Consider the following 24,271-nt stretch of genomic DNA (forward strand, 5'->3'; position numbering starts at 1 on the left):
GACTTGGGTTGGCTGCTGTTCCTGACAGGTCGTGACCCGCCTGATCCACTTGCTGAGCCAGAAGATCCTTGGGAACCTACAGCAGCTGTGTGGGCCCTTCACAGGTAGGGGCTTTGGGGGGAGGGTTAAATTGCAGCTTGCCCTAATAGGGGTGCAGCCTGTCAGGGTTACAGAGGCCCCAGCGTGCCATGCGGGGTCCTCTGTCCCTAGCCGGGGCTCAAGGCTGTGACTCCATCACCATGCAGGGGAGGTGGCTTGGTGCTGGCATTTCCCCGCTCCTCCCCCAGCCACAGTCAAGACCTGAGGAGCCACTGGCAGACCTGCTGAGGACTGACCCACCCTGGGGATTAAACCAGGGCTCCAGGACTAGAAGCAGGAGCTGCTGTGGCTGGAGCTGAGAGCCAGGCTCCCTGGCTGGGGTGGGAACTGGCTCCTCTCCTTGTGGGCCAGGCCAGCGCTGATGCTAGGTGTCTCAGGGCAGAGCTCCGGGCCGGGTCCTGCAGTTGGTCAGTTGATAGGGTTGCCAATCCTCCCGGTTTTGCCAGGAATCTCCCGGAATTGGGCTCCATCTCCCGGAGGCTACTGAAGCCAAACCGGGAGATTTTAGGCCGCTAAAAGTCTGGCGGGGCTAAGGCAGGCTCCTACCTGCCCTGGCTCCGCAGTGCTCCTGGAAGCAACAACATGTCCCTGCAGCCCCTCAGCTGCCATTGGCCGGGAACTCTTGGTTGGTGGGTGTCTTGCCCTCTGGGCCCCTCAGACGGTCGGACACTCTGTCTTGCCCACAGGTTCCAGTCTTGGTGTGGCCTCCAGCTCGGAGCTAACCAACCCAGCCAGTAACCTGTCCACGGTGGCGGTGCTGCCAGTGTGTGACGATGTGCCCATGGCAGCCTTCACGCTGGAGCTGGAACATGCCCTCAACACCATAGGTGAGTGAGGGCCAGGGCCTCGCACTCCATCTGGTCATGCTTGGGGTGCAGGCCCAACATGATAGTCCTGTTCACTCTTCCAGGTCCCACCCTGCTTCTGACCAGTGACATCATCCGAGCACGGCTTGGTGCCTCAGCGCTGGACAGGTAGGGGATTGGCACAGGCGGTAGGTGGGCTGAAGGGGCTGGCTCCTAGTCCCTCATCTCTTCATTCTCCATAAAACGACCCCCCACCACTTGGCACCTGCAGGGCTGTGGTATGGGGCTTATGCCGTCGGGACACAGAAGGTGGGGTCTAGCTGGCTGATAGCAGGGCCCTCTCCAGGAGACGGTGCAGCAGGGGATCCTTGTTGGAGATGGGCTGGAGCAATGGGCGGGGGTGGGGGGGGTGGGGAACGTAGCTGGGGGCTGCTCACTAGGAGCTTGGAATGGGGTGTCCTGCTGGTTGCTGGGGAGTAGAAGGGGATCCCTGTTGGAAGGGGTGTTGCACAGGTCCTGGGAGAACCCCTTCAGTGAGCCAGACCCCATAGGGGTCTCACTCTTCCTCCAGGGCAAAGTCACAGAGCTTCACCGCCTGCTTAGGCTGGACTCTGAGCCTTCAGCACCCCTGCTTCACACTCGGAGCTCCACTCAGCAAGTCCAACTGAGGCAGATCTCTGAGGGAGACTTGTACAATCTCAGGGAGCAATGCTCCTCCTCCACCAGCATCCGCAGGGACACCCAGCCAGCGCTGTCACACAGAAGAGCTTATTAGTTGGCTGGAAGACAGCAAAGGAAGTCCTTGGCTAGCACAGAGAAAAGGATGTTCCAGCAGAGTCCATCCTGGTCAGCACAGAGCCCAGAGCTCTGTCGCTCTGATCGCTCTGTCCCAGTTCAGGTGTGCCCCCAACTGCTTCCCACAGCCCACACTTAACACCCCCATCTCCCCTCCCCCAGTTTTCTGTTCCCGATCTGGAGAGCTGCAGCTCAGCTGAGAGGGGAAGTCCGTATCTCTCTGGGTCGTTGATTGCTAGGGATCCGTGTCTGGGCAACTGGATTTGCCATTGTCTTCTCAAGAGCTCAACTGATGTGGGACCTAGAGCCCCAGAGAGCTAGGAGCTGTTCACACCTGTGTTCTTTAGCCTGGCCAGAGAGCAAACAGACCTTCCTCACACACCACTAGGTAACAGTGCAGCATATAGGGGAAACTGAGGCATACATGGGCTTCATAAAAATATTACAAAAAACCTCCCATTTTGTCAGAGTGTGCAGCTGGGGAACTGCATGCTGGGAACTTGTTGGACGGGTCCCCATTGGGATCCAGCAGTGGGGTAGAGGGAAGGGGGGGCTGCATGGTGGAAGCTCGGAGGAGGGCCAGAAGCAGGGGTTGGAGCAATGGAGTGGGGCTGGACAGAGCTGGGGGCTGCCCGCTGACATCCTCTCCCTGGCAGCATCCAGGAGTACCGGCTGTCAGGCTGGCTGGCGCAGCAGGAGGACATCCACCGCATTGTGCTGTACCAGACCGACTGCACACTGACGCCCTGGACTGTGCGCTGCATCCGCCAAGCTGACTGCATCCTCATTGCTGGGCTCGGGGACCAGGAGCCAGCCCTAGGCAAGGTGAGGCTGGGGCCCGCTGTACCGTGCCCGGGGGAACGCTGCATCCTGAGCCCAAGGGGGTGGCCAGCATGGTCTGGGATGCTGCATCAGCCTGTGGAGTGCAGCCTGGAAGCACCATTGGGGCTCCCCTGTCCCCGCTCTCAGATGATAGAGAAATTAGGGTCCCTTTGTGAGCTGGACACAAGCAAAAACAATCTGTGTTTTAATGTGACTTAGTGTATATGTCTACATCTACAAGCAAAGACTGTAGGCCGTGCTGACAGGGTGGGGGGCCCTGTCCTGGGAAGCAGGGACTCTGAAAAAGACTTGGGGATCGTGGTGGACAATCAGCTGAACATGAGCGCCCAGCATAATGCTGTGGCCAGAAGGGCTAATGCGATCCTGGGATGCATAAGTAGGAGAATCTCAAGTAGGAGGAGGGAGGTTTAACCTCGTATCTGGCACTAGTTCAGCTGCTACTGGAATCCCGTGTCCAGCTCTGCAGCCTGCAATTCAGGAAGAATGTGGATAAATTGGAGAGGGGTCAGAGACGAGCCATGAGATGAAAAGATTAGAAACCTACCTTAGAGTCAGACTCACGGGGCTCTATCTAGTTAGCATAACAAAGAGAGGGTTAGGGGGTGACTAGATCTCAGTTCCTACCTGGGGAACAGATATTTGATACTGGGATCATCAGTCTAGCTGAGGAAGGTCTAACGTGATCCAGTCGCTGATAGTTAAAGCTACAGCCCTGCACAGATACAAAAATATATATCCGCATCCGATCCGTGATCCGCAAAAATTGTCCGTGGATCTCTGCATCCCTGAATGGGGATATCTGCAGATACCCACGGATATCCAGGGCTCTACTAACAGCGTCACAGGTCACCGTGCAGCAGTGACACAGGGCTGTGCCAAGTCCCCGACCCCCAACTGCCCCCCAATGGCTCTGTCCCTGCTGCCCCTCCTGCCTAGGGTTGCCAATTTTGGTTGGATGTATTCCTGGAGATTTCATCACATGACATAATCTTTAATTGGAGATTAATCTTCAATTCCTGGAGACTCCAGGCCAATCCGGGAGGGTTGGCAACCCTACATCCTGCCCCACTCCAGGGAGGGAGGCTACAATCCTGAGCCCTCATGTGCAGCGCCACCCTCCCAGTGGCTCGGACAGCCCTATGCAGCCGCGGCGGGTCCAGCGCACGCAGACCCGGCCGGGACAGACAGGCTGCTCTCCTCACAGCACCGCAGTTGCCACTTGCTAATTTAAAGTACAACTGCACCTCTTTCAAATGGCGCTTGGCTCACTCCCTTCTGGGAGCTGTAGTTTATCTCCTCTGCCAAGCAAGCTGGGGACTACAACTCCCAGGATGCTCAGTGGGCTAGGCCTATATGATTGAGAGAGCTGAGCTGGAGCCTGAGGGCTGATGACAGCCGCTCCCTTTGGCTTAGCATGTTCTGCAGAGCCCTGCACGGAAACAACATCTGTATGTGCATCTGAGTCGCAAGCCGGAAAATGGTCCCCGGATAGCCACATCCCCAGATATAAAGCGGATATCCGCGGTTTTGCAGGGCTCTTCTTAAAGCTAGACAAAGTCAGAGAGGAGACAGACAGAGTGATTAACCATTGGAACAACTGACCAGCGGTGGCAGTGGATTCTCCCTCACTCGACATTTTACATTCAAGATGGGATGTTGTCTAAAACAGTGGTCCTCAACCAGGGGTACGTGCATAGGCACCAACTTCCCCTCTTTCCCTTGGATGCTCCACCCCTTCCATGAGGCCCCACCCCTGCCCTGCCCCCATTCCAACTCCTCCAAATCCCCGCCTCTTCCCCGCCTCCTCCCCTGAGCGCGTCGTGTTCCCGCTCCTCCCCCTCCTCCCACAGCGTGCTAACGCTCTTTGGTGACGGCCAGGTGGGAAGCGCTGGGAGGTAGGCGAAGGAGCAGGGATGTGGCAGGGACGATCAGGGAAGGGGGCGGAGGAGGAAGAGGTGGGGCGGGGGGTGAGGGGAGCTTGGCTGCCAGTGATTGCAGAGCACCCACTAATATTTCCCCGTGGGTGCTCCAACCTGGAGTCACGGGGTCAGACTTTTAGCGGCTTAAAATCTCCCGGTTTGGCTTCAGTAGCCTCCAGGAGATGGAGCCCGATTCCAGGAGGCTCCTGGCGGAACTGGGAGGATTGGCAACCCTATCAACTGACCAACTGCAGGACCCGGCCTGGAGCTCTGCCCTGTGGCACCTAGCATCAGCACTGGCCTGGCCCACAAGGAGAGGAACCAGTTCCCACCCCAGCCAGGGAGCCTGGCTCTCAGCTCCAGCCACAGCAGCTCCTGCTTCTAGTCCTGGAGCCCTGGTTTAATTCAGGATATGGATACGTGTACCCCTGGGGGTACACAGGTCTTCCCAGGGTACATCAACTCATCAAGATATTTGCCTAGTTTTATAACAGGCTACATAAAAAGCGCTAGCAAAGTGAGTACAAACTAAAATTTCATACAGACAATGACTTGCTTATCCTGCTCTGTACACTCCACACTGACATGTAAGCACAGTATTTATATTCCAATTGATTTATTTTATAATTATGTGGTAAAAATGAGAAAGGAAGCCGTTTTTCAGTAATAGTGTGGCTGTGACATTTTTGTATTTTTATGTCTGATTTTGTAAGCAAGTAGATTTGAAGTGAGGTGAAACCTGGGGTGTGCAAGACAAATTAGTCGCCTGAATGGGGTACAGTAGTTTGGAAAGATTGAGAGCCACTGGTCTAAAAGATCTGCTCTAGGAATCCACCAGGGAGGTGGCTCATTCTAGGGGCCCCTGTTCTGCCCTTGCAGCTGGAGCAGATGCTGGAGAACACAGCCGTGCGTGCCCTGAAGCAGCTGATTCTGCTGCACCGGGAGGATGGCCCCAGCCCCTCCCGCACCGTTGAGTGGCTCAACATGCGCAGCTGGTGCTCAGGACACCTTCACATCAAGTGCCCACGCCGTGTCTTCTCCCGCCGGAGCCCCAACAAGCTGGTACTGTCCCTCTCATCCCCAGGACTCTTTGGGCTGGTGCAGCATGGTGCCACATGACGAAGCTGTCTGTGCTAAGGAAGACAAGGCCCCATGGGGGTGGGCACAGAGCTGCTGTCTCAGAAAAGACCCCCCAGGCCAGTCTGGTCCCTGTGGTGCCTCTGCTGCCTTCCATGGCATTAACCTGGGCAGAGCCTGATGCCAGCCTGGCATAGGTCTGTGATGGCATCAGCCCTCTCTGGAATGCGGGGTACAGAGCTAGGGGGTTCCCTGTTATAAGGGGGTGGGAGGGTGCTGTGTGTGTGGGAAGGAGTTGCTGTGGGGTGGGCTCTGGGGGTGAATGCGTGCTGTATGGGGGGTTGCTAGCCTTTGGGGGGTGGCAGCCGGTCTGACTCTTGCTCCTGGCCCTGCAGAGGGAGATGTATGCGAAGGTCTTCGAGAAGGAAGCTGACCGGCACAGCGACTTCTCCCGCCTGGCACGGGTCCTGACCGGCAACAGCATTGCCCTGGTGCTGGGAGGAGGAGGGGCCAGGTAGGGGCTCAGACAGGGCCTGGCTGGGGCACTGAATTCCCATGGTACTCCTCTGCACCCAGGCGCAAACCAGCCCCCAAAGGGGGGCCGTAGGCATCCACCACCCCAGCTTTACAGTGGGCTGGGGGGACAAACCCGGGGATAGAACCCAGGAATCCTCGCTCCCAGCCCCATGTCCCTAGTGGTACATGAACACTGCCTCTCAATAAGAGCCGTGGGATTGGGGCTGGGACAGTGACCCTGCTGCCCACCACCCTGCCCGGAGCAGTGCATGCTGGGAGCACCATTGCAGACCGCCTGGCCTGTTGGAGGCATGGCAGCTGTGTGGCAGGTTGCAGAGTTTGGGGCCGTGTGATGGGCCCTGGGACAGGCTCCCTGCCTGCCACTGGTCTCTGAGCCCGCCCTCTCCCCCAGGGGCTGCTCCCACATCGGGGTGATCAAGGCCATGGAGGAGGCCGGGATCCCTATTGACCTGATCGGGGGCACATCCATTGGCTCCTTCATCGGGGCTCTCTATGCTGAAGAGCGCAGTGCTGTGCGCACCAAGCAGCGTGCCCGTGAATGGGCCAAGGTGAGGGGCAAGGCCTGCTGTGGGGTGGGGCAGACACAGGGTGGGTGTGCCGTGGGCAGGGCCAGACTTGGGAGGGTGGGAGCAGGAGAACTCCCCAAACCAGCCCCTCCCAGAGCTGCCATCCCGTGACCCAGCCTTCCCCACAGCCGCTGGCAGCCAGGCCCAGGGCTGCACTGGGAGCTGGGCGTCACGGCCAGCAAGTGCAATACAGAGGTCCCAGCATGCACTGGGGCCTGATCGCTCTGCCTGAGGGGGCCTAGAGACCCTCCAGGCTCTCTCTGCTGCAGGCGTCTCTGCCCCCTGCTCATGCTGTGCAGCTCTGCCCTGTGAGTTCAGAGGCAAGCCTGCAGGCTATGGGGGTTTGTCCTCCCTTTGGCCCTGGGACGTCTGCTTGGCTTGGAGCGGAGAGCCCCATGGCGCGCTGCAGCATTGTGCTGCTAGGCACGGCAGCCTCTGTTGCGCATGCAGCAGGCTCGGGCAGCAGGGGGGTTCCGGTGGGAACCGCAGCAACCCCAGTAACAAGCCGTCATGCTAGTTGGCACACAGTGCTTTGGCTGGAGGACATGCCACCCCCCACCAGCAGTTCCGGGGCTAGCATGCCAAGTGGAGGGGCTGCACCAGAGCACCGCCTGCTTCACAGCCACATGCAGTGAGTGAGTGTCCTGTGAGCTTCAGGCTCGCTGCCGGCTCCCCGACAATCCTCCCTGCCTGTCCCCATGAGCCTGGACTCCGAACACTGCTTGTGCTGGGCTGTGCCCCCCGCGGAGTGACCCCCCGCCCTCCTCCTGCAGAGCATGAACTCCGTGTTTGAGACGGTTCTGGACCTCACCTACCCCATCACCTCCATGTTCTCCGGCTCAGCCTTCAACACCAGCATCAGCAAGGTCTTCCAGGACAAGCAGATTGAGGTAGGGAGATCCAGGAAGCTGGGCGGGGGTCCTGGTGGAGAACACTCAAAGTAGCCTCTTGCTGGGCAGCCCTGAGCAACGCCCCCTGCCGGCAGCGGTGTTCCCTGGAGCCCGGCCTTGCCCAAGGAGCGTGGTGCCTTGCACAGCCCCCACGTCTCTGATTAGCCCTTTGTGCCCCTGCAGGATCTGTGGCTCCCCTACTTCAACGTGACGACGGACATCACAGCCTCGGCCATGCGGGTCCACAAGGACGGTAAGCGCCTGCACCCCACACCCGTGGCGTGTCCCAGGCTGCACGAGGTGCATGGCGCCCTGGTTGTTGGGGCCCAAGTCCTCAGCATCCTGCTCATGTGAGGGCCCAGAGCCAGAGGCCTCTCCCTGCCCCCCACCCTGAGCCAGGAGCGCAGCCTGTGGGGTGGAGCCTGGTTGGTTGCTGAGAGTAATGGGCCTCACTGGCCTGTCTCGGCCCCTGCTGGCTCTCTCCAAAGAGCCCTGCTGTGTGTGTGCTCGATGGGTCCACGTGGCCAGGCCAGGCCTGGGCTCAGCTTAGGGAGGCCTACTCTGACTGAAGCTATTTCAGGAGATTTTTTTTTTCCAACATGACATAATGTCGTTTCCTTAAAATAGCCTATCAAAATCTCCTGGATGGCTTTCAGTAGACGCCGGGGGATCGATGCTGGTTCCGGGAGACTCCAGGCCAAACCTGGAGGGTTGGCAACCCTAGCTGAGCATTGCCGCCCCTCAGGTGCCGAACCGATGTTTCTAAGGATGGGAGCAGGTTATCGCCTGCTCTAGAGAGTGCCCCCTGCCCCCCAGGAAGCAGTGCTTGTAACCCCTAGCCCACATCAGCTGGCATGGGCCACCCGACTGCCAAGCCATCTACTAACACAGTGAGGGACTGGGCTGGGCATGGCCATCTCAATGTCTTTGCCCCCACACCTGTCAGGGCCCCTCGGCGCCCTGCCCTGCAGAGAAGGATAATGTTACAGGAAAGGGCTGAAAGGAGGGCAGGGGCTGTCAGGGCAGGGCTCCAGAGGTCTAATTAGGAGTGATGGGCTGAAATAAAGGAGAGACGCCCCCACCCCTGCGAGAGAGCCAGGGCAGAAGCTGCTGTTGGTGGCACAGGGAGCGCTAGCTCTGCTGCCAGGGCTGGGCTACAGGCGAAGCCAGGCTCTGGGCCACCCCCTCCTTCCGCAGCAGTGCTGTCCTGGGGCAGCAACCCTGGCTGCTCTCCCAGGGGCTGGGGCACCCCTTATAGGGAGCACTCAGCCCCAATTGACTGGGGCCAAACACCAGAGCCTGGGGGCTTCCCCCACCCAGGGCTCTGCCCGTGGCAGCAGGAGCTGCTGGCTCCCCCTGATCACCTGGCCTCAGGGCCCAGAATCCCCAAGCGGCCAAACACCATTCCTGTCTTTCTGGGGGCAGCAAGGGCCAGCCTGGGCCAGCAGAACCCAGGCCCAAGAGCTGCTGACGCTGCTCCTGGTCAGAGCTGGACCCTCCCTTCCCCCTTGCCCATTCCCACACTCTGCTGCCCACTTGGTCCCTGTCTGGCTCTTCCCCTGTTCCCTGATTGTAACAATTCTGCTACTCACTAACCCCTGGTAACACCCCCCACCCCTGACTGTGTGGAGAGAACACAAGATGGGGCTATGGGACACACTAACCTTGCTGCCCCCTGCCCCTCACGTCTGGCCTGAGCGGCCCTCCTGTCATCTGACACCCCCATTGGGCCAGCTGGATGGCGTGTTAGCAGCAGCAGCAGGGGCAGCTCTGGGTGAGTGGGGGGAGCTGTGGCAGCATTCTGTCCTTGCACTTGGGTGGTGGTGGTTGGGAGCTCTGGGTGGAGCGAGGGCCTGCTATGGGGGTGGGTGGGTGTGTGGTGAGGCTGGGGCTGGGGCTGAGGCAGACAAGGGGCAGCGTTCTGTTCTTGCACTCAGGCGGTGGTGGTTGGAGGCTCTTGGGGGAGGCAGGTGGAGGGGGGTGCGTGTGGCGGGGCTGGGGTGGACAAGGGGCAGCGTTCCGTCCTTGCACTTAGGTGCTGGTGCTGGTTGAGGGCTCCCTGGAGAGGTAGGAGGGGGGAGCTGCTGGTTCAAACTCAGTCTCTGCCCTCGGTCCTCATCTTGTGCCTTGTCTGTCACAGGCGCCTGATCTCACCTGGGACATTGATCCATCCATGCCTGTCCACGGGGCGCCCCGGCAGCTGTAACTGCCTGGCTCTCACTCTGCCTGCTTGTCTGTCCTAACGCCAACTAACCCCACTCACCCCTAACTCACTGCGTCCAGGGGCCAGGGAGATGGGTCAGGGAGGGGCAGGGCTGGCTCTGCTGCGTGTCTGTGTGTGTGTGAGTGCTCTCTTCCTGGGCAGATGCCAGGGGAAGGCCTTCTCCCTACCAGGACCCTGCTGTCCTACCCAGGGGTCCTCAGCTGGCATCCAGAGGCATCAGCTGAAGCCCTTCCCCCAAAGCCCATGGAATGGGGCCTCTGCCTCCTGCAGTGATTGGGGACCCCCTGCACCCCCATCTCAGCGTGTGCCTCCATCTCCTCCTGGGCCAGCAGTGCCCAGCCTGTGCTGCTGCCTCCGGCCCTGGACAGTCCTGTCCTGGCGTCTGAGCCCTGGGCGCTGAAGAGCTCTGTCTAAGGTGAAGGCTGCAGGCTGAGGCAAAGTCCTGCAAAGAGCTCCTGACAGCCAGCTGAAGTCATAGCCTGCGCAGCCTCATTCCCGAGCTGGCCTGGCCCCCGGGGTCCCGCAGCCCCTTGAGTGCTGGTCCCAACATGCCCGTGTGCGTGTTGCTGGGCAGCCTTCTGCCAGCAAGCACACAGCAGCGTCTCGTTGGGCCAGGGCCTGGCACTGCCCCATGGCAGGGAGAGCGAGCAGGGCGTTGGGGTAGGTAGAATAGCCCAGCCCAGTTGTCAGTGTAGCCACCACTAGCTGGAGTGGGCTGAGGGGGACGGGTGTTCAGGGAATTGGTCCCTCCTCTGGTGGGGGGCAGATTTCTGGGTATGTCACAAGGGTCTGTCCCTCTATTAGGCTGGGGGTGGCACCTGTTCCCACACCCAGCCTGACTCCTAGCACAGACCGCCCCTTGTCTGAGCCGGTGTGCCCTCTCCCTGCCAGGCTGGGGAGACCTCCCAGTACCCCTGCTCCAAAGAAGGCATCTGGATTTCTGAAGCTTCTGTCCTGTCGTTTCCTGTCTTCTCTCCGTCTGTGCTGTCCCCGTGCCCTGTGACTGTCTCCTCTCCCTCCAGCAGGCAGTGTATGGCGCTACGTCAGAGCCAGTGCATCTTACCCCCCCTACCTGCCTCCTCTCTGCGACCCCAAGGACAGCCACCTGCTTGTGGACGGCTGCTATGTTAACAATGTCCCAGGTCAGCATCATGCGCTCCTCGGGCCCTGGGCCACGGGGATGACCTGTGTGGCTTGGAAGGGAGGGCCAGGCTGGGCCGGGGTGGCAACTGGCTGCAACCCCTGCCCACCATACTCTGCCACGGCCGCCCCAAGTTGGGCTGCAGCCACTGCCTCCTTCCATGCCATAGCTTGTCCTTCCCTGGCGAGGGCTGGTTCTGACAGGCCTGAGGGCACAGGCTGGATCCCAGCACCCCGGCCAGATGTGTGCTGCTCAAGCTGAGAAATCTGCACCTCATGGGGGCCGGTGCTGGGAGCCTCGGCCACGAGGCCAGGTGCTCAGTCTCTCCTGAGGCCTTTGGGAGTCAATCCAAGGCACCAGCTGTTCCAGAGCAAGGGGCAAGGACGGGACCCAACCCCTGGCTGAGTTCTAGGCAGTTGGCTAGACTCTCGCTGGCTCCAAGGACTCTGCAGATTCTCCAGCCTGGGTGCCGAGGCGCCCTCCCTTCCCCGGGGCTCCAGGCCTGCAAGAGGCCGTCTCCTGACTGCGTCTGTTCCTGCCGGTTAGGCTCGCTGTGGCGGTATGTGCGAGCGAGCATGACCCTTTCCGGGTACCTGCCGCCACTCTGTGACCCAAAGGATGGCAACTTACTGATGGACGGTGGCTACACCAACAACCTGCCAGGCAAGTACCTGCCGCTGATGGAGACGCTGCTCACAGACTGCGAAGCAGGCCACCGGGGGAGGCACCACTGCTGCCAGAGTTCCCTGCCCCCGTCGCCTGGCTCTGCCCTGGCGCGTCTCCATCGCCCCCCTCTGGTGTCTCCGCAGCACTAGAGCCTCCTCACGGCTGAGCTGGGGCCCGGGCCTCTTGCCCTTCTGTGGGGCTGGAGGAATGTTATCGTTAAAACCAGCAACTCACCCGAAGTGGGGATCCTGCTCAGGGAGTGGGGCTTCCCTCCCACCACCCTGCGGGGCTGGTGCAGCACCTGGGCCCATGGCCAGCTGGGCAGGCTCATGTTATATGTGTGTGTAGGGGAGCAGCTCTTCCCCAATGGCTCCTTTGCGTTCTTGCTGTCTGCTGTCCCTGGCATCCCAAGTGGGGAATGGGTTTGGGGGGTCGGGGGGTCCCTGCTTTGCCTCCCCCTTGGAGTCAGGCTGAGGGCTGGACATTATGGAACCGCAGTGCTGGGCCCCGGCCTGGGTGAGGGCTTCTTAAACTGGAGCAAAGGCCACGGAAGAACCCCAGGCTGCTCCCCAACTGGAACCGTGCCCAGCTCTTTACCCATGGAGGTTTTGAGCTTTTCCCTCAGCCCCTGGCCCCACAAGCCCCCGAGCAGGGACGGGGGAGGCTTGTACCTGAGGCTCCAGAGCAAACAGCCTCAGGTCCCAAGGAACCAGGTTCCTTTTGCAGCTGCGTGGAGTCGCACTGAGCTCAGCCTCGTGCATCAGCACCTGCCGATCCGTGCTGCAGCCAAATGGTACCAGCGCAGGCAGGCAGCCCCGGGGAGGGGCGGGGTCTGGCTGCTTGGAACGGAGCACCAGCCTTGTTGCTGATGCCCTGGGCCGAGCGGGCTCCACGAGTGGCGGTTCCCATCGCTACATGCAGGAGCTGGGCTGAGCGTGGGCCTGTCAGGCCCTGGAATGTCCCTGTTCCCCTTCAGCCCCAGTGAAGTGAGGCCTTGCCGGGGCCTCCTCCTACAGGGAGAACCAGGTGGTTCTGTCTGTGGACTGAGAACGCCCCCAGCCGCCTTCACATGGGAGCAGCAGGAGCAAACAGCAGCAGGCACGTTCCTTGGTCCCGATTTCCCAGCTGCCTGTCCTGTCCCCCCAGAGCTCTGTCTCTGTCCCCGTCATGGCCGCCCCCACCATTACTACTGCCGCCGGCTGCTCGGTTCAGGTCCTCACAGCTTCAACCAGTCCCCCCTCTGTCCTGGTGTCCCAGGGTGCCCATCATGCTCAGGATGCCCCTATGGTTGTGCTAGGCCTCAGGCCTCCTCTTTGCAAGGGCGAGCCCCACGACTCTGAGACTTCAGGCTCCAGCCCCCCTGCTTCTCGCCGGGGCTCCCCAGTGAGTCCAGCTGAGTGTAGACCCCGTGGGAGACTCGACCCTTTTGGCAACAATGCAGCCAGCAGGGAGTGGCAGTGACGCTGCACAGCCTGTTCAGACCACGGCCCCGTCATTAGTCACCTGGACTCCAGGACCGAGGGGCTCAAGTCTGTCTGAACTCAGAGCCTTTGTTAGCAGTAGCCTCTGCTCCAATCCGCCTGCATTCTCAATCTTCCGGCTGGGCAGCAGCCATCTTAACCCCCTCCACACACATACACCTGCTCTCTTTGTCTCCGCGGCTGTCCTGCAGGGCTCCCCTCAGCTCCCAGTCTGTGACAGTCACTGTCCGCTCAGGGTGTCTCCGAGGCAACTTTGTCCATGTGGGGACAGTTCTTGATAGTTCATTCAAACCACCGCAGACCTGCCTCTGTAACACCCACAGCTCATCTCCCTGTCCCTGAGGAGTGATTAGCCCCTTCATACCCAGGAGGTAGCATTACACAATAGGGAAACTGAGTCACACACTTTCAAAAAAATGTTACAAAAACTTACAGGGAAGCCTTCAGCTCACGCAGTTCAGCTGATGGTTGGCCTTGCCATGTGACCCACCCAGGGCCTTGGGCAATGGCTTCTGTTTAGTTACCTCACTCCATAAAGGGGCTTAATTGCTCCTTCCATGGAGCCTAACAGAAGAGACCGCACCCATTGGCAGTCACAGGCTTGGGTGAAGCCTTCAGCAGGTCTTTGGCAGACAGCCATTTACACACTGCCCCTGGAGCTGCACTGGGCCCTCCCCAGCACTGCGATGGGCTGTCCCTGTCGCAGCTTGGAGTCCAGAGTTCAGCGTGGGACAGTCCTGCTGCAGCTTGTCTGGCCAGGGGTCCTTGCCTGGGACGAGTTGCGGGTTCCTACTGCCCTCTGAATGTGCCATGGAGGGGGAGCTCCCAGGCACAACAGAGCCAGCCGGGGGAGGCTGGGTGAGCTGGACCTGCACTTCACACAGAGAAAGTCAGAGGGGGGATGGGGAAGATCTGGCCATGCTGGACCCTGCACTGGGAAGCTCCACGCCTGGCCAGTTGGGCAGTGCTAGTGGGAAGGGGTCCCTGGACTCCCTGGTGCTGCAGAGCCACCCCCACCTACCCCGCCTGCTCTCATGCTGGTCATGCCTCCCACGCAAATGGGGGTGAGGGGAGAAAAGTGGTTGCTGCAAACCTGGCTTTGCTCCCCACCTCCTGCTTGTGGCTGGGGTTCTGCCCTGCTCCCCAGCTGTGGTTGGGGCATGGGGCGGGGAGCTGCCCTAATGGCAACAGGCAGGAGCATGGGGAGCCGGCAGTGCCACTCCCTGCCGGGCCGCCGCCCCTGACACGCTCTCTCTGACGCCAGCGGACATTGCCCGGACCATGGGCGCCAAAACAGTGGTCGCCATCGACGTGGGCAGCCAGGACGAGACTGACCTCTGCAACTACGGCGACAGCCTCTCAGGCTGGTGGCTGCTGTGGAAACGCCTCAATCCCTGGACCCAGAAGGTCAAGGTGAGCCCTGCCCTGCCCTGGGGGCTTCCATGCCCGAGAGCCCCCTCCAAGCGGAATCTGCCCCATCTCTCCTGCTGCCTGCAGGCACGTCCCCCCAGCCACCTGGGCCGCACCTGACATGCTGCAGGCCGGGGGGGCATGTGAGGGGAGGCAGGCGGGCCCCACCCACCCAGGGCTGGGGCTTTTCACCATCCCTCTCCCCTTCTGTGACTCTGCCCTCTACCCCAAGGGCAGCGACAGCCCTTGGTGCTGGCAGGGTCCCTTCCACCACAGCCCCTGCCTCCCAGGGCTGCTCCTGCCTGAGCATGCGGGCCTGCCTTGGCAGCCAGGTGGCTTCCCTCAGGCTGGCTGGGCACAGTCACTCCTGATGCCCCAGGAGCAGTTGCTGGGATCCGGCTACAGCCACTCAGCTGGACTGAGCCAGCTGGAGGGGAGTCAGACCTGCAGAAAGTAGGAGAGACTGTCCCTTGCAGCCTCCTGTCCCAGGTGGGGCTGATCCAGCCCCTTGCAGGACACTCCTGTTTTTCCCCACACACATACAGGTGCCCGACATGGCGGAGATCCAGTCACGTCTGGCCTATGTGTCGTGTGTGCGCCAGCTGGAAGTAGTAAAGTCGAGCTCCTACTGCGAATACATTCGCCCGCCCATCGACCGCTTCAAAACCATGGACTTTGGCAAGTTCGACGAGATCTACGTGAGTCCAGATGGCCTGGGCTGTAGGGGTGGGGAGTGTGGGAGGGCCTGATTAGCCGGGGGTGTCTGTGCTCGGCTGGGGGCGGGGTGGTGGGAGGCCCTACTCTGGGCCCTGGGCTGCACTGGCCTGGGGGTGAGAGGCCCTGATCTGGGGGGCCAGGGGAGGGTCTCTGCTCAGCCGGGGGTGGGGTGGGTGGGAGGTCCTGATCTGGGGGAGGGCGGGGTCTGTGCTCAGCAGGGTGTGGGAGGCTGAGGGCTGCACTTGGCTGGGGAGGGTGGGAGGCCCTGATCTGGGCCATGAGCTGTGCCCAGGTAGGGGAGGGAGAGGCCCTGCTTGCGGGGATGGGTTGGAAATCTGATGGCCACCCTTGTGAGGAGCAGCCCCCCAGCTGCATCAGAGCACCCAGGGCAAATCCATGTCTTGCTCTGCAGCGGGCGCAGCCTGGCCTGGCCAGTCCCCCCCGCCGCTGGCTGGGAGGAGTGGGCCCCTCATCCTGCCCATCCATCTCATGCAGGACGTGGGCTACCAGCATGGCAAGGTGGTATTCAGTGGCTGGAGCCGCGGCGACATCATTGAGAAGATGGTGAAGGACCGGCGCTCGGCCGACTTCTACGAGAGCAAGCGCATGGATGTGAGTGAGGGGGCAGCAGTGGGGCATGGGCCAGCGGGGGATGGGTAGCTACAGTGTGTGCCTTGTCATACTCCAGCCACTTAGCTCCCTTTTGTGCCAAGCTGATGTTCCTGGCTGCGGCAGCCCTGTGGCGCAGCACCAGTGCCTGGGGCAGGGGGAACAACCAGGTCTGCCCTGGCGCCCCAAGGAGTAGGGCTGGGGGCTCCAAGAGGAGTTGTGGGGGCTTGGCAAGGAAGTGCCCTCCCCCATCAGGGCAGACCCCAGTTCCAGCAGGAGCCGCCCTGAGACTCTGGTCCCTTTGTCCATAGGCTGAGCAGGAACCCCCAGCCCCTTGGCGAAGTGGGGGATCCGCTCAGGGCTGGACTCAGAACCACCTGCATGGGGTGAGAGCCTGACCCAAGAATTGACTTGTCCTTTGCCACAATGACCCCCACTCCTTGTCCTCACCCACTGGAGCCCTCCTGGACCACCCACTCTCTAGCTCAGCCCACATAGCACTTCTTCCCTGTGTCCTAGCCCCCCAGGGCTACCTGACGGGGACATCTCTAGACTGGCTCTCATCCCCCAGGTGCTGACTTGCCCCAGCGCAGGGTTCACTGATCTGGCCGAGATCGTGTCTCGCATCGAGCCGACCAAGAGCTACCTGTCCGATGGCTACGCTGATGGTGAGTGGGGGCAGGGGGTGTGGCGCAGGGCTCTCTGCCCATGTCACTCCAGTAGGATTCTGGGGCCCCAGCAAGGCTGTGGGATGGGAGTTAGGGCTGGGATAGAAGAGGGGACTGCGGGTAGGGATTGAGGGGCAGCAGGGCCAGGCCAAGAGCAACTGCCAGCCCCATGTGTGCTCCCATCCAGGTGAGGAATCTGACTACCTGACAGAGTACGAGGAGGAAGGGCTGGACCCCGCACGGGGAGAGGAAGAGTTGTTAGCATCGGCTGAGTGGACCCACACTGAGGTATTTGAGACTGTAAGCTCTGGACTCTGCTCCCTGGGGTGGGGGTGTGCTGGACCCAGCTGCTTCTCTTGGGGCCCTCTCCAGGTGGGGGAGCTGGCCAAGGTGGGGCTCGGTCTGTGTCACTGTTCTGGCAGCTGTAGGGAGAGCTGGTCCCAGATGCTGCTACCCATGCTCCAGGGAGCAAGGGTGGGCCTGGATTCCCCAGCCCCTGGGACCATGCCCCCCTTCCCTGCACAAACACTGTGGGCTCCCCACAGGGTACTCTCCACAGTCCCCCACTCCTCTGGGGGAGAGGTTCCCATTGACACTCTCCATGTCAGCTCCTGGGCTCCTTGCTCTCAGGCTGGCATTGCCCTGCTCCGGAGCCCACAGAGGCCAGATCCTGGGGGTGGGGCTAAGAGTTGTGTGGGAGGGGGTGGGAAATGGACCTTCCCCTCTTGAATATGGGCACCAGCCCCACCCACCGCAATATGGGGCTTGTCTGAACTAGACGTTGCCCTAGATGACCCTGGTGTGCTCGGGGGGCGGGGGGGGGAAGGCTCCTGGCCACGTGGCTCGTCCTTACCCAGCTCTCACTAAACAGGCCTGAATTGTCCCTGTCTCGGCCTGGGAAGAAGCAGGGCGATTGCCCTGGGGGCAGCTCTCCTGGGACACGGGTGTCTCACTCCGGACTGGATGGAGGGATGGGGTATGTGTTCTCCACTCAGGCACTGACTGGACTTTAGTCTGAGTTCACACTCGTCCTGCTGGTCCTTCCTGGCCCTGAGCTCTCTGGCCTGAGGGCAAGGGCCCACCATGACAGCAGAACTGCTGCCCTCTCCTGCCCCTTGATGGCTGGCTGGGCCCCATTCTCCCCAAGGGCTGGGTCTGTGCCGTCACACAGTGTCTTCTCCTTCCAGGATGAGGAGAAGAGTCTGCGGCACCGCAACTCCCCGCCCCAGGAGTGAGCCCAGCTGCCTGCTCCCGCACTGGGACAGATGGAGCCTGCAGGCCCAGGGCTGGCACTTGGAGACTGCGGCCTGCATGTAGCTGGGGCACTGGAGCCTATCCTGCGCTAGATCCCCCCGGCCTGCATCTGCTGCTGGAGTCCTGAGGCCAGCCTGGTTCCACTCAGTTAATGGCCAGGGTTCTGCTGGGGTCAGCAGCCCTTCTGCATCTTCCAGTATGCAGTGGGACCTGGCCTGGACGCACCGCAGGGTGGAGGGGCGGCTACTAGGCCCAGCACTCTCCATCAGCCAGTACTTGACCCAGGCCAGCGCTGCTGCAGTTCCAGGGGGGCCCTCAGCTAACCGCTTTATCAGTTGTAGGCCTATGCTGCTCACTCCAGGGACAGCAGGGCCCAGTCCAGCAGCCTCTGCTGGTAGGGCATGAGGATAAGGGCTGGATGCTGGGCAGGACTACCCCAGCCCCCTCCCCGCTACACATACGAGGGCCCATGGCCCTTCCTTGCTGCTCCCTTTGCCTGCCTTTTGCCTGCCTCATGGAGGGCCACAGGGTGCAGCTGGCAGCCAGGGCCATGCACCCTTCCCCCATTGCCCTATGCCTGCACGCTCCTTGCTGAGTGCCAGGGCTCAGCTCCTGGCCACATGCTGCTGCATGACCCACTCAGGTGAGGGGGGGTTTGCTAGAGGAGGTGCCTGAGGGGTGAGGCAGATGCCCCCAAGCCCTTCTAGGTCCAACCCCAGCTTCTGCCAGCTTCTCTTCCCCTGGGTTGCCACCTGGGGTCCTGAACACCACACTAAGTCCAGAACCTGGGAGTCCTATGTCCTGTCCGGCCCCCACCCCAGGCTGAGTGCTTTGGTGAAAACACTGCCTCTCCCTCCTCCCCTACATGCACTGTGTATGGGGCAGTGTCATTTCCCTCTTGCCCTCCTCCGCATTGCTGCTGTGGGACGTGCCCCTCAGCATCTCTCCTACAGCTGCTTCTCCTTCCCAGCCCCACCTGCCACCCCTAGAGAGGGCCTGGGCTTCCGGGGGGGTAGGGCTGGGCCCTGCACTCAGTATCAGGGATCAGCAGGGCCTGCTATAGCCCCAGCTTGCCTGGCTTGTAGGGGAAGCCAGGGGACCCATAGCCAGGGGGTGGTGGGTGATTTAGGCCAGAGCCTTGCTCCCTGTGTGTAACTCTGCCAGGTCAGGCTGCTATTCCTGGGCTCAGCAGGCATCCACCCACTCCTGGGCACCCCCACATTCCTGGCTGAGCTGCTGGGATGCTGTTTGCACCTCCCTCCAGGCACCCCATCACTGTCATGGAGCCCCCACATCCCAGCTGCGGCCAGGGTGGGAGCAATATAACCTTAGATGCTACTTATTTTTGTTAAGTTATTGCTGAGGGTGGGAGCTGCAGGGGGCTCAGGGGCTGGCACGGAGAGGCCTGGGCACTGGGATTCTGTTATTTTTTATTTAAAAGAAACCTGCTCGTGGCTGTCCGGCTGAGGTGGGGTCTGCCCATCCTGCCAGAATAAAAGCTTCCACTGGCCAGGGCTGACAGTCAGTCTCTGCCAACTCTGATCAGCCACTGGGGCTCCTGGGGCGGCCGGCAGCTCAGCCTCCTCCAGGGGAGGGCTTGGGAATAACAGGAGTGGGCCTCTGGCTCCACGGGCCCCCACTCAGCCCAGGCTGGCTCCTGCAGAAGAAAGCCAGGTGCTCAGGAGCTGCTGCCCCTGCTCTGCTGCTGGGGCAGGGGTTGGCTTGTTTTCCCTCACACCGTGAGTCCTGTCCCACCACAGGTGGGTGCAGCCCCTGCCAAGCTGTGGGCCCACTGAGCCATGCACGGTTCCCTTCCCCTCATGGGCTCCAGCATGTAGGAAACTGGGGCCTGGCCCCCCAACTCACTGTAGGGGCAGGTGCCTGGTAGGTCAGAGGGGGCTCCAACTCCATCCTCTGTGCTGCACTGGGGCCGAGCTCCTGTGCTCGGCAGGCTCTCTGCCTGCTCATGCCCTTCACCCTCCCCCCCATGTGGTGCAGGATCAGCTCCCAGCAGCTTCGTGCTGTGTGGGACTCTTTCCCTTCCGCTGTGCCCACCTGGCTGCAGCTCCCATGGGCCCTGCAGCCTGCATCCAGCAGCTGGGAAGGTGAATCTGCCCCCCTCCCCAGCACTGCAACTGCTCCCAACTGGGGAGCCCCAGGCCTGAATTCCCAGCAAAGCCCTGGGGGCTGCTCCTGTAGGTGGCTTTGGCCCTGGTGCCAGCTTGAGCTGCAGGACACCCTGGCCTGGGACCAGCTGCAGCTTAGGGGGTGCATATCGGCACAGGATCTTCGATGAGATCTGCTGGCCAAGTGGTCACTCACTTCTCAACCCAAGGACCAGGACCTGTGTGGCCCCAGCTTCTGCAATTAACCTTGGTCTAGCAGCAGCAAGGAGAAATTGCAGCCACCTGATGGGCAGTTGGCCATGGCTGAGCAGGCCCCACACCCCCGTCGGCCGCTTGGCCCGGCTCTCCTGTCAGCTACTCCCCAGTTACTGCCCTTGGATCACTGCACAGGTGGCCTCCCACCTGCCCTAAGGGCCTCCCTCTGGCCCAGGAGGTGCAGCCCAGTCTGGCTCCCAGCAGGGCCCAGTGGGAGTCCAGGAGCTGTCCCCTGGCTTTGCTCTAAGAAGTCTCCACTATATGGAAAAGCTTAGGCCTGCCCAGAGACCCAAACTGCAGGGTCCCCCCCTTACTGCAACCCCCAAGAGCCCCCTCCCCCAGGCACCAGGCCCCTAGCAGAGAGACGCCCCTCAGCTGGGCACCTGTGATGCTCATGCTAAATCCAGGGCCAAGGCACCCATGCAGCATGCGGGCCCCATCACCGGGAATCGATGCTCCAGGGGTTAACGGCCAGGGTGCCTGCTGCCAGTGACCAGGCCCACAGTAGCATGCAGCAGAGCTGGTGCCCCTCAGCCTGCTGCCTAGCGGGGAGCGTTCAGGTCTAGGGAGCTGGAACTATGAGGAGCTGCGGCTCCTAGGAAAGCCAAGACCCAATCGCTGCCCCTTTCCACCAGACCTGGGCACAGACCCCCTGGCCTGAAGCCATCTCCCCTCTGCTCATTGTCAGCCTGCCTTGCTGACACCAGGAAGTGGCTGCCTGGCCGTGCTGCTGCAGCCATGTCCCACCCCACAGGTGGCAGATGAGGCGTAAAGCTGATCTGGGGCTCTGGGCCCATAAGCAAGGCCCCGAGTACCCAGGCCTGCCGCAGGCCGTTCTGCAGCAGCTTTAGACACTTCCAGGCAGAGGAAATGCAGAGCCCGCGCAGGGCCACAGCGGGCTGGTGATTTCCACAGGCAGCTGACTGCGGTGTCCTCATGCAGACTGGTCTCGCAGCGCAGCAGGATTGTGGCCAGAGCCAACAGAGCCCCGTCCCACCTGGCGGCCGGAGAAACTGGGATGGAAGAGAGGGCATGCTGCGGGGCTGCAAGCTGAACAGAACCCTCCCGCTGCGGTGCTAAGAGCTGGGAAGCAAAACAGTCACTGACAGTGCAAAGGATCATGCCCTGCTGAGACGAGGGAGACAGCTAGCTCCTCTCAGAGTGACTGGCGCGGAGCAGGGAGGTGGCACTGCCCACGTTCACACACAATGTGGTGACAACAAAAGCCCCCAGAGAGACATTTCTCCAAAACGGAGCCAGGATGTGGCAGCACCAATGAAGCCCTAGCAACACCGGGTGCCTGTGCCCAGCTGGCATTCCCCTCGGGAGCGCTTGGTGCAGTCAGGCCATGGGGCCCAGCCTGCCCGCTGCAGACATGACACAGGACCCCTGGGAATTTCACAGGTTTATTTTCACTTTGTAACAAAACATTTTAGAAAATTCATTAGAAGCTGCTCCCGCAGCCAGCCCCCCCATCCCTCCACCCAGCCCCTCCCGTTTCCCACAAGCCTGCATTGAGTGCTGGCGTCCCCCTGCTTCTGTTCCCCAGCCCCGCACACGTCTGGACAGCTGCAGGGCGGGCTTTGGCTGGGCCACACCGCAGGGCCCAGGGTGCTGGAGCAGCAGCCCGGGCAGCACCAGCCAGCAAGAGGGGAGAAAAATGGGGTCAGGCACTGCCTGGGCACAGCCCCCATTCCCTGAGCCCCACCCCTGAGCAGGGCCCCACCTGCAGGAAGCTCTGCCCCCATGTTTGCTACCTGGGCTGGAGAAACCATGACTGGTGGCAGCAGCTTCACTCGCTCTCAGTACCTGGACAGGCAACGCAGGCCTGGCCCAGCCAGCCCCATTCCTGGCAGTGGGCGGGGGAGTGGCCACGCACAAGTATGGACTCTGGTCAGGGCCAGACCAGGCCAGGACCATCCCAGCATGCGGGGGGTGGGAGTCACCGGCTGCCAGTGATGTCCCGGGGGCTGGGATGTCACTCAGCAGCGTGCACCCGCTGGTGCAGCAGGAGGTTGGAGCTGCGGGTGTAGCCGCGCCCGCACTGCCCGCAGCGGAAGGGGCAGGCTCCGGCATGGGAGCGCTGGTGGCGAAGCAGGGCCGAGCGGTGGCGGAAGCGGCGCCCGCAGCGGGGGCAGGCGTGCGGTTTCTCACCCGTGTGCCGCCGGCGGTGCTCCACCAGGCTGGCCAGCTGGGCAAAGTGGCACCCGCACTGGGCACAGGGGTAGGGGCGCTCCCCGCTGTGTGCCCGCTGGTGCGCTGCCAGGGCTGAACGGTGCCCAAAGGCTCGGCCGCACTGGCTGCAGCCGAACGGCTGCTCCCCGCTGTGTGTGCGCCCGTGCTCCCGGAGGTGTGCCAGCTGGGCAAAGCACCGCCCGCACTCGGCACAGGCGTGGGGTCGGGCGCCTGCGTGGCCCCGCTGGTGCCGCAGGAGGTTGGCACGGTCGGCGAAGGCGCGGCCGCAGTCCGGGCAGGCGTGGGGGCGCTGGCCAGCGTGGGCACTGCGCTGGTGCTGCCGCAGGTAGGAGCTCTGGGTGTAGCCGCGCCCGCACTCCCCGCAGCGGAAGGGGCGCTCGCCCGTGTGCACCAGCTGGTGCCGCAGCAACGTGGCGCTCAGGGCAAAGGCCTTGCCGCAGACCGGGCAGGGGAAGGGGCGCTCGCCCGTGTGCGCTAGCCGGTGCCGGAGCAGGTGGGCTCGCTGGCGGAAGCGGCGAGGGCAGTCAGGGCAGGCGTGGGGGCGTTCGACGCTGTGGGTCTGCAGGTGCCGTGCCAGCGTGGAGCGCAGCCCGAAGCTCTTGCCGCAGCGACCGCAGGTGTGAGGGCGCTGGCTGGCGTGGGCGCCCTGCTGGTGCTGCGTCAGGTGGGCGCTCTGCCGGAAGCTCTGCCCGCACTCCCCGCAGCGGTAGGGGCGCTCGCCGGTGTGCACGCGCTGATGCACCAGCAGCGCCGAGCTGCCCGCGAAGGCCTTGCCGCACACCGGGCAGGGGAAGGGGCGCTCGCCCGTGTGCGCCCGCTGGTGCGTGGCCAGCGCCGCGCGGTCGCAAAAGCCTTTGCTGCAGGTGGTGCAGACGTAGGGCCTCTCGCTCGCATGGAGGAGCTGGTGCCTTGTCAGCGTGGCGCTCTGCCGGAAGCTCTTCCCACACTCGCTGCATTTAAAGGGCCACCTGGCTGCGGGGTCTCTGTGCCGCGCCGGCTCTGCAGCAGCGCTACCTCCCGGCACAGCCTCCTCCGCCCTGGCCCTGCCTCCTCGCACAGCTGCCTCTGCCCCCGCAGCCGGGTCTTCGTGCCACGCTCCCCTCACCAGCTCCACACCAGTGCTGCTGCTGCCCCTTCCCGGAGCAGCATCCTCTGCCCCAGCCACGCTCGCCAGCCTCTCACCTGCAGGAACAAATGGGCAATCGGGCATGAGCCGTCCCCACAGGAGGCCAGCTAGGACAGGGCCCCTGAGGCACCACCCACGTGGCCCCCGCCCCCCCGGAGCCGGTTTCCACACACCTCTTGCAGCTTTTTCAGGCGGCTGCAGACTCAGGCAGGCGTCAGCACCACCCAGCTCAGGTTCACAAGCCTTTCTTTGCCTCTGTGTAGGCTGGAATTATTATTTGCATTTTCAGGGAGAGCCAAGACACGGCTCTCATCTGGTTCTGGGGGCCGTGGTGCACACAGATCAGGGAGAGGGTGGTGACAACCTCTGAGAGGAGCTGGGCCAGGAGGGCTTGCAGGGGTGGCTTTGGGGGGGTCCCATCTGCCCCCATCCCTCTCAGCTGGGCTTATTGATCCCCCACCTGTTTGGGAGCCGGGCCAGCTCTCATCGTCCTCGCCTTTGCTGAGATCTGGGACTTGCAGCTCTTCCCCTAGCTCCATCCAGTACTGGGATTGGGGCCCTGCTGGGAGAGAACAGAGCAGGTGGGATCCAGCTAAATACCCACCCAGCTCAGCGTTCATCTGCCACTCTGGGCTGGCATGGACAGAACAGCCAGGAAACACCTGTGGAAACACAGGAGGGTCAATTCAGACACAAACAATCAGAGTGGAGGGGAGACGACCCCACGGACTCCCCAAGCCATGGTGCCAGCGAGGCCCCACAGCCGTTCACTAACACAGGGGTATAAAAGCCCCCTGCCAGCTTCAGACTTGAACCAAACTGGCTCCGTGCAGCGCCAGGACTGAGCCTCTGAACGGAACTGGTAG

General features: G+C 62.0%; 2 protein-coding genes across 17 annotated transcripts in view; one reads left to right on the forward strand and one right to left on the reverse strand.

Moving 5' to 3' along the window:
- LOC140900627 (patatin-like phospholipase domain-containing protein 6) overlaps nucleotides 1–19,217 on the forward strand; it is a 74,100-nt gene extending 54,883 nt beyond the window's left edge. For 7 of the 16 annotated variants that reach the window (XM_073318148.2, XM_073318149.2, XM_073318147.2 and 4 more), the window contains 17 exons: nucleotides 29–104; nucleotides 786–926; nucleotides 1,010–1,073; nucleotides 2,357–2,525; nucleotides 5,342–5,524; nucleotides 5,935–6,053; nucleotides 6,468–6,624; nucleotides 7,416–7,532; nucleotides 7,716–7,785; nucleotides 10,779–10,898; nucleotides 11,444–11,560; nucleotides 14,309–14,457; nucleotides 15,000–15,152; nucleotides 15,667–15,783; nucleotides 16,352–16,448; nucleotides 16,636–16,736; nucleotides 17,636–19,217. In XM_073318148.2, the coding sequence (XP_073174249.1) occupies nucleotides 29–104; nucleotides 786–926; nucleotides 1,010–1,073; nucleotides 2,357–2,525; nucleotides 5,342–5,524; nucleotides 5,935–6,053; nucleotides 6,468–6,624; nucleotides 7,416–7,532; nucleotides 7,716–7,785; nucleotides 10,779–10,898; nucleotides 11,444–11,560; nucleotides 14,309–14,457; nucleotides 15,000–15,152; nucleotides 15,667–15,783; nucleotides 16,352–16,448; nucleotides 16,636–16,736; nucleotides 17,636–17,683 (1,998 nt within the window). In that variant the 3' untranslated portion in view covers nucleotides 17,684–19,217. Of the gene's footprint in view, nucleotides 1–28; nucleotides 105–785; nucleotides 927–1,009; nucleotides 1,074–2,356; nucleotides 2,526–5,341; nucleotides 5,525–5,934; nucleotides 6,054–6,467; nucleotides 6,625–7,415; nucleotides 7,533–7,715; nucleotides 7,786–8,159; nucleotides 9,381–10,647; nucleotides 10,899–11,443; nucleotides 11,561–14,308; nucleotides 14,458–14,999; nucleotides 15,153–15,666; nucleotides 15,784–16,351; nucleotides 16,449–16,635; nucleotides 16,737–17,635 lie in introns of those variants that run through there. The other 9 variants (XM_073318158.2, XM_073318164.2, XM_073318150.2 and 6 more) reach the window with 8 other exon arrangements.
- Nucleotides 19,218–21,650: 2,433 nt separating this feature from the next.
- Nucleotides 21,651–23,969, reverse strand: LOC140900631 (uncharacterized). The gene is made up of 2 exons (XM_073318171.2): nucleotides 23,866–23,969; nucleotides 21,651–23,461 (listed from the first exon to the last, which is right to left on the reverse strand). The coding sequence occupies exons 1-2, from the start codon at nucleotides 23,942–23,944 to the stop codon at nucleotides 22,062–22,064; spliced, it is 1,479 nt and encodes a 492-aa protein (XP_073174272.2). The 5' UTR covers nucleotides 23,945–23,969; the 3' UTR covers nucleotides 21,651–22,061.
- Nucleotides 23,970–24,271: the final 302 nt, after the last annotated feature.

The sequence above is a fragment of the Lepidochelys kempii genome, chromosome 20 (assembly GCF_965140285.1).
Source record: "Lepidochelys kempii isolate rLepKem1 chromosome 20, rLepKem1.hap1, whole genome shotgun sequence".
Taxonomy (NCBI): domain Eukaryota; kingdom Metazoa; phylum Chordata; order Testudines; family Cheloniidae; genus Lepidochelys; species Lepidochelys kempii.